A 12,483-nucleotide genomic window follows, 5' to 3' on the forward strand; every position below is an offset into this window, starting at 1 on the left:
GTTTCCTCAGCAGTTTTACAGAAGAAGGTTTCCTTCTTCCAAGATTTACTTTTTGGAGATTTCCTCGGCTAGCTTACCATTCCAAAGTTTATTCGTGATCTCCCATATCCCTCCCTTTAATTCCTGCAACTCAGGCAGAGTCAGGAATTCACAAGCCATAAGTGCCGGGAGAAAAGAGCGTCGCTTCCTAAGGGGCAGGGCGTGTGTTTGTGTGTGTGTGTGTGTGTGTGTGAGAGAGAGAGAGAGAGAGAGAGAAAGCGAGCGAGCGAGCGTGGTGGTGAGGGAGACGCGTGCAAGAGTTCTCGCCTTCATCCACGCGCGTGTCCAGCCCTGCGGGGATCTTCGCTGAGAAACTCGAGGGCGGCGGGCTGCGGCCTCGCCGCGCCTCCTTCCAGCCACACCCACCGGAGCCGAGCAGCCGGAGTCCTGAGGCGGCGTCAGCCTCAACTTTTGCCTAACTTTTTTCGCGGCCGCGCCGCTCTCCTTTTCCGCTTCGAGCTCGGCTTCTAGTCCGCCAGGAGGGTCCGCGCACGGCCCTCGCAGGGCGGTAGACCCCCCCCCCCCGGTCCCCGAACTCGTCCCGCTTCCTGGCTCCGGAGCGTGGTGCCCGGGCCCACATGGAGTACCTCACCACCTTCACGGGCAAGAGTGGCCGCCTGCTGAGAGGCACCGCCAACCGTCTCTGGGGCGCCGTCCCCGGCGCGGGGAACCTCCGCCAAGTCCACTTCCAGGATTCCCAGCACGACGGGGCACCCTCGCCGCCCGGTAAGGCCTCCCGCTTGGCAGATACTTGACTCCAGCTGGGCCGGCGGGTTTCGGCGAGGAGGAGGAGGAGGAGAGAGGTTTCCCCGGTTCCTTCGTAGCTGGTCAGTGAGAGAGAGAAAAACCTTTCGTCCGTCCCTCGCTCCCTCCTCCATGTGGGACTACACTTCCCAGAATGCCCGGCCCCGAGAGAGTTGTGCTTTCGACCCTTTGGAGGGCACTCGGTTGGAGAAGGCGGGTTGCAGGCGCTGAAACTCTGGGCCTACCCCTCCCCTGCGGCTTTTTAAAGGGCAAGGCGTTTGGATAAAATGCCCCTTCGGTACATTTTGTTTGGACTTTGCTCGTGTGAGATTTTTTTGAGGGTGTTTACATAAGCGGGAAGGATGCGAGACGGACCTGGAGTATGAGGGAAGTGGGTTGAACTCCAGAGAGAGACGCCGAGTGCATATTCAGTTTGGGACAAACTTCAAAGAAAAGAAAAAAAAAACCACTTCTTTTCTGGTGCTGCATTTGGCCTTTTGCAGACGGAAGGAGTTCTTCAAGGTCCTATGCCAGTGTTTCTCAACCTTGACAATTTTAAGGCATGTGGACTTCAACTCCCAGAATTCCACAGCCAGCAATGCTGGCTGTGGAATTCTGGGAGTTGAAGTCCACATGCCTTAAAATTGTCAAGGTTGAGAAACACTGTCCTATGCTCTGTATGTCTCTCCTTCCCCCCTCTTCTGCGATTCTGTGGCCCATCTTCCCCAGCCGTGCCAAGATTTTCCTTCTGTAAGGAATTGGGAGGCTTGCGAAGGGAGGCCCAAGCCGGGGGTGGGGGGGGGAAGGTCACCACTGGTGCTGACATCCATTTGCTTTTTCTTGCTCAGTGGGACAACCAATTGCAATGTTTCTTTAATTTTTTCCCCTCTCTTTTAAAAATTATGGAGGAGCCCTAAGGACCTTTTGTTTACGTGGTCTGTATTTATCAATATTTACCAAATTAAACATTAAAATCGACACATTTGCAGGCCTACTGCTTCTCACAATTATTTGGTGAGATTTTAATATTGTATTATGTTTTCAAGGTAGACTGATAAGATAATTTTGATTTTAAGGCACCCTGAGAAGGTCCTGGGGTCCTAGAATCGCACTTTAAAATACACTAGTTTTTTGGACTATTGCTGCAAGAAAACTTTGATAGGTTTTTTTTCCCCAGTTCTTTTTCTTTGGTATAGTAGGGAAAATGAATACCAACACTGCTCTTGAGAGAGGAGGTAAATTCTCAGTGTAGGCTCTATACTTTCTGTCTTTGTCTTTTCTTTTAAATTCCACTGAATAGTAGTATCTACATTCACATATCATACCTTAGTAGTTAATAATAATAATAATAATAATAATAATAATAATAATAATATAGTAATAATAATAATAAAAAAAAAAATAAAGTTGGAAGGGACCTTGGAGATCATCTGGTCCAACCCCCTGCTCAGGCAGGAAACCCTATACCATTTCAGACAAATGGTTTGATTTAAACAAGCTATAGTAGCCTTGTTCCTATTACTACAGTTTATACATTACATCAACTCAAAATATGATTTATTTATTTGATAAATTTACATAGTCTTATATGCGTAGCTCTGAGGTGTAGAAAGTTAAAAACAAAGCAACAAAACCACCAGAAAAATAACAAAAACGTTAACAAGCAATTTAAACATATACTGTAATCTGGTTTGTTTTGCATTAATGTGTGAATGCATTCATTATGTTTTATTTATTATGTGTATAGGTTTAAACAAACTGATTCCAATCGATTCTGGACACTATCTAATCAACACCAAATAATAAAGATAAATGATGCATCCCAATACATGCATATAAAACAAAATCTTACATGGCTTTATCTATCAAACGGACCAAAGGTCTGAGCAAATATTCAAGTTTTTAATGCTTTACAAAATATCAGGGTGGAAGCCTTAAGTTAGTTGAGGAAATACTATTGTACAGGGTTGGTCCTATGAGAGAGGAAGCATAATAACTAATAACTGTAGCTTGTAACTGGTGGGTTGCAGTTTAGAATTGTGTAAATATGCACATTATAAGGGTGAATAGGAACTTTAAACCTAGACCTGGTTATAAATTGGGACAGGCTATTTGCTTAGGAACACTTTAATTGAAAAAACTTCAGGAGATATGATAGTGAAGCAAGGAAGTCACTAATGTGTGGATCCAGAACTTCTTTAGTTTCTCCTTTTGTGGTTTTGTTTTGAGTTAAAGTAGCTGTAGTCATGTTTTCTCCTTATGGACCATGTATTGCCTGCTCTGTGTTTGCTCATAGAGTTCTGTGCAGCCACAGCCATGTCTGAACAGAAAATGTCAGGTGTCTGTTTCTTTGTGCAAAGCAGTGTATTCGTAAAGATTCTAATTGTAGCTTTGGGGGGAAATTATTTATTTTTAAACAAAGTTGTTAGTAGGTATGTTAAAAGTTAATAGAGACTTTTTGTCCAAGTGAGTGATAATAAAGTTACATAATATAAAATGTCCTTGTATTATTGAATCAAATTCTTAGTTTTTATATTAGGACAGTATCTCTATGATTGGCTTTTCATATGTTCTCTCCAGATCAAGGAGAGGACAAGGATAACCCACAAGATTGCTCTGTACAGAATCTCTCTGTGAAGAAATCATAAAATAGTAATCTCCAGTGGGTTTGAGAGTTGAGGAGTCAGGGGAAAAATAGCCTGCTTAAGTCGTAGTTCAGAGCTTTAAAAAAAACTCTGGGTCACCCACTTCCTGTTATAACTACTTTAGGAAAATGCCTGTTATTGATGTTCTAGATGTTAAGAACTTTCCAAGCGGCAAGGTTTATTACACTGGGAGAATTTCCTTCTCTCCTGAATGAAAGATGTTTTATGTAAGCTTCAGGTTTTTTTTTTAAAGCAACATTAATTTTTGGAATACAGCAAATGGTGGACTAGGATGTTGATTTTGAAAAGTTAACGAGCTAGATAAATTTGAAGGCTATTTCTTGTGGGATGTTTAAAGTTTTATAACAGAATATTTATAGTTTGAAATTAACTATAGGAAATATTTGGGAACAAATCCTCAAATTATTTTCATGATTGTCTGATACTATAACAGAGGATGCATAGAAACAACATGTTTTATTGGATAAAACTGAAACTGATTAAATGTAGATTTGGATTTTAAAAAATGCCAAATCATAAAAATGATATGGAAAAAGATGGTTGAAGATGTGAAAATGTAAATGCTAGAATATAAAAGTGATAAGGGAAAAGATACCATATTGGATTTATAAATGAAACTAGATGAGGTCTTAATAATTTAAGGGGACATACAAATAATAAACCAGAAAAATAACTTGGAAAGTCTTCTTATCTTGGATTTATCAAATGGATATGTTAAATTCATTTATTTATTCATGTAGCTTAAGGCATCTACAGAGTTCATGTACATGGGAAGAAGAGCGGCATGATGGCATACTCATGAAAATGCTCACACACTCAGAAGGTTGAGAGTTCAATCCTAGATAGCAGCAAATGTTTCTCTGTCAGGCAGCAAAGAGAAAATTTCTGCTGTGAACACCATGAAGGTGTCAGGAAGGCCATCCAGCCAGTAAATGCTCAGCTCCATTCAGTTGCCTTGACTGTATCCTGAATTAAGGGATTACAGGATTGTAAAAAAGAGAGAGAGAGATTAAAGAAGAGATATTTTGTATGTCTGCAATTCCTTTATATATTTTTCTTATTTTTAATTAAGCTTTTATCTTTGTATCTGTAAAGTCTAATATTTTTTTTAATGATAAAAATGCAATTTGAAATGAATAAGAACTGCAGGTCAGCTGAAATCTTAGGTCAGTGTTCCTGAATTAGCATTTTAAACCTTGGCTTGGCCTGCAACCCATTTCAGAGCATTTAATCTATGACTGGGGCAGAAAGTAAGGACTACCTCAACCTATCTCAGTTCCCTTATTTTTGTACATCTTAGAGACTATATCTCTTCTCCAAATCATCCACTCCAATTTTGAAGTATGGGCCTTTCTATATGTAAAACTGATTATGTTCTGAGATGAGGAACAAATTTTAAAAAAGGGTTAGATTCTTTTTCCCTCCTTCTCTTTTAAGTCTCTTTGTGCACCATTTATAAAACTCCTTTGCGCTTGTTGAAGTTATTAAGTAGTTTCAGTTTCTTATAAGTTGAAGAAAAGGACTTAATCAGGTAAAGTTTGCTAAAGTAAGAAAGTGTGGATTTCTGAACAGAGTTCACAAGTCAAATGAATGGAGCATGAGTCCCAGCAACTCTGAGTGATTTACCACTTGTTAAATGTTTTTAAATGTTTAACAACAAGAAAACAATAGAAAACCAAAAAAAATTAGCAAAGTTGTATACAAAAGGTCATACTTGCCATTAAAATGTTATATAGCTGTGTTTGAAAAACTGTAGCTAAAGTTAAGGACTAATCTCTGAAGCTGATTTTAATTTACTGCAGATGACAGGCAAGCTATATGTAATGAAAATCTAATTAAATATGTTAGAGAATTGTTATAACCTTGGCCTATATTGAAAATACCTTTCATCTAGTTTCTTGTGATTTAATAATACTTTGGAAGACTTGCAGATATTGATAAAGCTAAGGCATTTCTAAACACTAAAGTGTAATAAATTTAGGGGAATGAAGTCTGTTATGATAGGTAGTTGTCTTAGGCTGAGCATAGATTCACTGGCTGAGAGCTATGTAACTGGTGAATTACATGTCTTTGAGTGATGCTTTAGTCCACAGTGTGTGACAATCCTGAGATGAGAGAAAGATGAATGTAATGCATGCTTTGCCTCAATTTCTTTCAGATACTGGCCAGAAGAAGACTATAGACAAGAAAGATGGGAGACGCATGTCTTTTCAAAAGCCAAAAGGGACTATAGAGTATATCGTAAGTTTCTGCTCGGATACATAATTTTCAAGATACATTGAAAATGTGTTAATGGGATTGATAAGTACTATTCTGAATCTTTTCAAACATGATATGGTGTAATACTGTTCAACTTTCCACTCTTCCTGTGGATGTTAAATACTAATAGTAGGTCACTGATTTTAAATATATGCCTTATTGTACTTTTAGAAGACATCAATAAATCCCTTATTGCATCTAATGCTTTTAATATTGTTAATAATTCACTGAATGTAGATTGGTATAATTTTGTCTCATTTTACCAGTGTGGTACACAAATATTTTTGTTGTCTTATTTTGTTCTCTTAAGTTTCATTGACTTATTAGTACATCAGGGACCAGTTCTGTTTTTTAATCATCAGTAGCTGAATGCCGAGTCTATATGTTCTTCAAATGACCCTAAAGCAGAAATATAGTCAGTCTTTTAAATTTCTGGTTACTAAGGGAAACAGAAGTCTGAATGAGGAAATACTTTATTATAATACTTTATTATATAATACCAATATATTTATGGTTTCTAGATACAGAATTTTCACATTGTGCCACTATAAATCAATTGAGTTCATTTTTAAGTAGAAATGAAACAATAAAAAGCTGGCTATTAGGGTTCTATTTCTATGTATGTACTGTGAGTATTTTTGTGACAGTTTAAACAGAACTGTCTTACTCTAAAGTTATATTGCTCTTTTTCTTTTCATTGCTGAATTTCAGAGATACTGATGAGTATATAACCATAAAATGTAATTAGGAAGTGAATTGGTTCCTTCACTTTAAATGAATTACTTGTATAAACAATCTGATACAGAGTGGGTATCAGCTATCACGCTTCTAACAAAGTTGCTTTGAATGACTTGTATTAAAAATACAAGCAGAACTTTTGTGTCAATTTTACTATGTAAGTCTATATAATATGTGTATTAGTAAAGTTATAATCAGATAATAAGCTTGTTCATGAAGATGTTATACACTCAGATTTTGATTTATTACAGTAGAGGAAAAATATAGCCACACTTTCCATTAATCAAAATTCTTTCAGTGACTTTGGAAATGTTCAGTTGATACAAATATGGAATATTTAAGTAATTTGCACCATTGTACCAACTGTAAGAAAATTTATAGTTTTCAGAGTGCATACTACAAAATGGTCTCTAATAACTTGTGCAAACAATTGAAAATTATGTTGCTACTGCCAGCTTCCTTAGCCTTAAAGTGCTTGTATCAGGGTATTAAAGAGACTGGAAAAGTTTAGTTTAGTTTTTCTACTTGTATATCAAAATAATTAATAACTTGTCATTATTACATAGTGCATTAGTACTTCAATTTGCTTATTGTTTGTTACACATTTGTAACCTAATTTGTTTGGGTTTTTATTTTATTTTATTTTATTCTCAATTCCCAATAATTCTCAAATCATTAACATAAATTTGGAAATATAAAAATATATAAAGATTTCTTTCATGTATTTATTTCTTCTCATGAAAAAGTCTGTTAGCATATAAGATTAACTGCTTAGAAATCTCCCTGATACATAAATGCAATACTTGGAAATCTTACTTTTCTATTAAATTATATACAATATTTCCCATTGGAAAAAATTATTTGAAAATACTAGAAAAGAGGAAACAACTTTTTAGAAAAAATGCTGTAGATGACACACTGTCATAATAATGTACCCCTCTAATCCTGAAAAATTGTGCCTTGTTCACTCTAAAATTTGAAATATATTTCCTGTGATAAACATTGTGATTAACTTGATGAACTGCTTTAAATGATTGCTAATTGCAATTATTATTGTTTATAAAAGTAAGACATATCAGTATTCTGGTACTTAGAAATTTGAACGATAATCAGAATTTTAGTCTATTCTTTTTTATTTTTGTTGGGGGTCTATGAAAAATATATAATATAGTAAGATTTTATCCACTATTCGTTAATATAAGAAATTATAGGATTTAGAAAAAGTCTATGGCTTCCAATCTGCTGTAGAAAGAAGTACTGAATAATAAAATACAAAACACGTTGCATTCCTACTTCCACGTGAGTTTAAATTTCAGTTTAAGTTCCTTAAATAGAAATATTGTAGATACATAATTAATCAAATGAGCCTAAATATGGCCTTGTCTGTGGAAAGCTTACAATGTTGGAAACTTATGCACTTTTTATTTCTATTTATATATTTTCAATAAATATATGTAGGAGTTCATAAGCAGTATTAAAATAATCCACATTACACATTTTAATAAACATAAACATAATTATCACTCTACAGACAACCCAATCACATTCTCTGCAGTAGATGTTGGCAGTCATAATGCCTTGATAATTAACTGAATCTTGGCCAGGTTTCAATAATTAAAAAAAATAAGGATTTATCTTGTGTTATTATATGTATGTTGCCCACAGTGATGTGACAAGAAGATAAATGTCTATTGTTCCCCTGCTCCATCTGAAAATATGAGACAACTCATAACAATATTCAGAGACTCTACTCTGTTTCTTAGGGAATTATAAAGATATAGAACTTTGAATTTGGCTTAGAAATGAACAGAGAACAAACACAGCTCTTTCAGGATTCCTGGTTCCATATTTGGTTCTCCATTGACAAAGTGGTTCAGGGAGTAATCTTGACATTTCATTCATGGAGTTATTTACAGTGAGCTTTTGATTTCTTGAAGTAAATAAATATAGCCATGTTATATATTGGTCAGACTCCTTTCAATAAATATGATAATATTTATCTGATACAGATACAAAATATTTAAGTAATTTGTATCCTTGTACCAACGTTGCAGTTTTCAGGGTGTATATATGCAAAATGGTCTGTAATTCATTTTGCAGGATATTTAAATAATGTCCCTTTATGGGTATATAATTGTATTTGAAGCAAGCTGTCACATTAAGTTCTATAGCCAGGACCATCTACATATTAAGCCTCAGTTTTGCTCAAGTTCAGTTTAAACTTTAAATTTGTTTTATTTTTCTACTCAAAATTAAGTTTAGATACAGATTTTTTGCTTGTACAACCTTACTTGGTGACTAGGAGTAATAGAGCTGGATACCATCCTGATGATCTTTGCCAACGGTGTCAAGTATATTGTGAATAGGCACTCTGTTGCCCTTTCACAAGTTATGGTGTTCTCATATTCCTATGCATTATATTCAAGCTGATAGAGGTAAAGGACAAGATATCTGGAGGATATTGGAATTCTGCAGAATACAATGGCACGGCCTCCATGAGGTTCAGAATAATTTCATAGGTTTTTGGAAACAATCCTAATTTTAGGAAGTGAACTACCATTTTCCTGCATCTTCAACCATACAGTTGGTCTAGCAATACACTATGTTTGATGGAAAAGATTGTATCTGAGTAGCCTAAGGTACCTTCTATGTCTGCTGTTTTGACTGCCCACCTATCCACTGCTCCTGGCCCATTCCTGCCTGCCACTGGTGTCCCCATTGCACACACGTCACTACTGTACCAGCGGGGCCCTTCTTTCATGCAGGTGCTGCTGGGGCTTTCCAGGCTTTCCATTCGTGCCATCCCCAGATGCAAAAAAATGATCTGGCTAGAAAAGTCCTTCTTTCACATGGGAACAGTCAGGACAGTTTCTCACACTGGGCTTTTTTCACAAAAGAAGGCCCTGGGCATGGCATGAAAGCCCTGGATGGGGCAGGATAGATGACCCAGATGCACTTGTCTGAAAAAAGGCAGTGTGAAAGAAGGCCCTGCCCACTATAGTAGTGGCATTCATTATGGTTGCGGGTGGGGTGGGACAGATCAGGCAGTGGAGGCACAGGAGACAATGGTTAGGTAGTCAGCAAAAAGGCAGTCATAAATGCTGGTGGGCTCAGATGGGCCGGAATTCTGTTCATGTGATTGCAGGGACATTGCAACAGACAGAACTTTGAGGTCTGGTTTTAAGTCCTTTCATTCAGTGCCGCTGTAACTTAGAACAGTCTCTGAATAAATATATGTTTAATGAGGACAGTCTATTTACTTTTTCCTGTTTCAATAACTAGGGTATCAGTTTAGAAAACAGTTGAAAGCTAGCAATTAGTTTGCTGGAAAGTACAAAAAAACTCTGGCAGATACTTTGCATGAAACCCGTAAAATAAGGATAGCCTTTATTTAAACTAGGCTTACTTTAGGGAAGTGGGAGAATAATTTTAGAGACAGACACAAAGATGACTATTTTTGGATGATGATAAACATGTTAGCAATATATTTCCTATCATGTAGGAATATTATTTTTCAGCCTGATAAATCTGTATCAATTATTTATTTGGCATTTAGGGTGCTCTAATTATTTTAAAATCATTACATACCCTGCAGTATTCTGTAAATGTGGTTTACAGAAGGTTTATGAAAGATAGCTATTTAAAAAAGCACCAACTGGCCCCTTATTAGCTTAAAATATTCATTTTAAAATACAAAAATATAGACTACAGTTATTCCAAAGTAAAAGTTTTCATTCAGATAATATCAGTGCTTTAATGATATTGATAGGAAAAATATATGTTAGTAATAACTAAAGACATTAAATTCCCTCTGGTTACGATGAGTACACTCTTGGACAGTAATATTAAGTCAGTTTTGCTGCTTATTTTTAATTAAAGAAGTTGTATGTTATAAGCACAATACTTTTTTTTAAAAAGCTGCATGTTTGTTTTTAAAAAAATACATGGATGTAAAATGATTTGACCTCTTAGGCAACTAAAATCTAAAATTTGAAAACCACAGTTACTTTCTATTAGATGTAGTTTACAGACTTTCATTTGATATTTGTTATATTTTATATTTTGTCATTTCTCTTAGGTGAGTTATGTTCTTTTGTTGTTTTTCTGAATGAATTCTGTCATGCTTTGCGAACTGACCAAAATTTCTCAAGTGTTATAACTGAAACAATAATTTCCGTTGTTTCAGATTGATGTCTGTTTTCAGGAAGCACTATGTTGGCCAATGTTCACATAATTCATTTTTTAAAAGACTGGCTTGATTGGGACTTAAAATAAGCAAAATGTTAGAGTCTCAATGAGCCAGCAACAAATGCTTCAAAAGTTTTGATATCTATTTTGCAGGTAGTTGTTGTCTTTCAGCTTTTCCTTAGTGTATGCTGAATCCAATTAAAAATCTTTGATGCACATTAAAAAATATTAGTTAAATTTTTTATTGGAAATAAATCAGAAATAATTTTTAGAGTTTGGGACATGGAGTCACCAGATCAATTATTCATTAATTAAATTCTGTTTTAATGAACTGGTGTTGCTGTTTGAGGGTAAAGTTTTATTTTAATTTAAATTAGTCTCGTTTTATAATGATTATTGTTTTGTCCTACTCCCTGCTTCTTTCTTTGGAAAACCAGGTAATCTCCATTTTGTGGTAATGATTTGTATGTCAAATCGGAAACATCAGCTTTTCATTCCCAGTGCAGCAGTTAAGAAAATAAAATTTGCCATGATTTGAGATAGCTGCATGCTGCTGATTAATTTTTAGTCTTATTTTTTTAAACATTCTATTAGAATTGATTCTTAAGTAAGTCAAGCACTTTTAAATTGTTGGAAATCAAATTGTAGGCATCTCAAATATTTGGTTAGTTGGTCTTTTTATCTTTGGAATTTATTCAATCCAGATTATTCAGAGCAACTGAATTATTGTTTTACTCTATTTCAATCCTAATAATAAGATGTAGGCCTGTACATTTTTATTGGCTGCTATTTTCTTTTAAAAATACACAATATAGTAATATGCTAGACTTTCAAGAAAGTAGGGAAGACTTGATCACATATCACTTAATTGCATTTATGTTCTCTAAACAGGTGGAATCAAGAGATTCTTTGAATACTGTGGCCTTGAAGTTTGATACTACTCCTAATGAATTGGTGCAGTTAAACAAGCTGTTTTCCAGAGCAGTTGTTCCTGGACAGGTATTGTCTATTACATAAGATAGGTATAGTAAAAATAGATGAAGAGTAATTAATGGTTTATTGAACATTATATGTTCAATATATGTCCTTCCTTTGGTGATGACTAACATTATAACATTAGTGGATCAAGAAGAAGGGGCAAGCAAAGAACTCGCTGGCTTGATACCATCAAAGCTGATACAAAGATCAATATCCAACAACTGAAAGAAGCTGTGCTCGTTAGGATAACATGGAAAGCATTTGCCTATAAGGTCGCCAAGGATTGGATATGACTGAATGGTTAAAACTAGCTAATTAATCTTGTGACATGGAAGAGAATTGTAAAATATTGGGGAATAATACAGTGGAACCCTTGACATGAATAAATTGTCATCAAACCTTAAAATTGGTTTGGGTACAGAATATGGCAGGAGTAGGTCTGGTTTAAAGCTGCAACTCCAGTTCCATTTTGAAAGTTTAAACAGAAAATCATGGTTACCCTAAGTAACAGAACATTTCTTCAATTCAAAAATAAGGGCATACATTTAACTTTAACATTTTTCAAAGTTTATTAGAAAAATTATTTCTATAAAAATCCTGTAAAAGGTAAATAAAGTCTTTGTTGGAGTAAACATAACACGAATGAAATTCATATCACATATAAATGTGAATATGTGGTTATGAAATCCTAAACAAACTCTAAAATGCTAATTGAAGATAAACAAAGTAAACATGTATTATCTACAAGGCATTTCATGTAATATCAGATAATGTATAATAATTTCTGTATCTTTTCTAAGTGCCGACTGATTTATGCATACCAAATCACAATATTAAAAAGTTTGCAATTTTCTGTAAGACATTTTTGCAG

General features: G+C 35.4%; 1 protein-coding gene across 1 annotated transcript in view; it reads left to right on the forward strand.

The window, feature by feature from the left end:
• Positions 1-737: 737 nt before the first annotated feature.
• OXR1 (oxidation resistance 1) overlaps positions 738-12,483 on the forward strand; it is a 55,319-nt gene continuing 43,573 nt past the window's right edge. The window contains exons 1-3 of the mRNA XM_015822728.2: positions 738-765; positions 5,608-5,690; positions 11,526-11,633. Coding sequence (XP_015678214.2) covers positions 5,652-5,690; positions 11,526-11,633 — 147 coding nt within the window. The 5' untranslated portion in view covers positions 738-765; positions 5,608-5,651. The remainder of the gene's footprint in view (positions 766-5,607; positions 5,691-11,525; positions 11,634-12,483) is intronic.

Source organism: Protobothrops mucrosquamatus, unplaced genomic scaffold (assembly GCF_001527695.2).
Source record: "Protobothrops mucrosquamatus isolate PMUCROS unplaced genomic scaffold, P.Mucros_1.0 scaffold1656, whole genome shotgun sequence".
Taxonomy (NCBI): Eukaryota; Metazoa; Chordata; class Lepidosauria; order Squamata; family Viperidae; genus Protobothrops; species Protobothrops mucrosquamatus.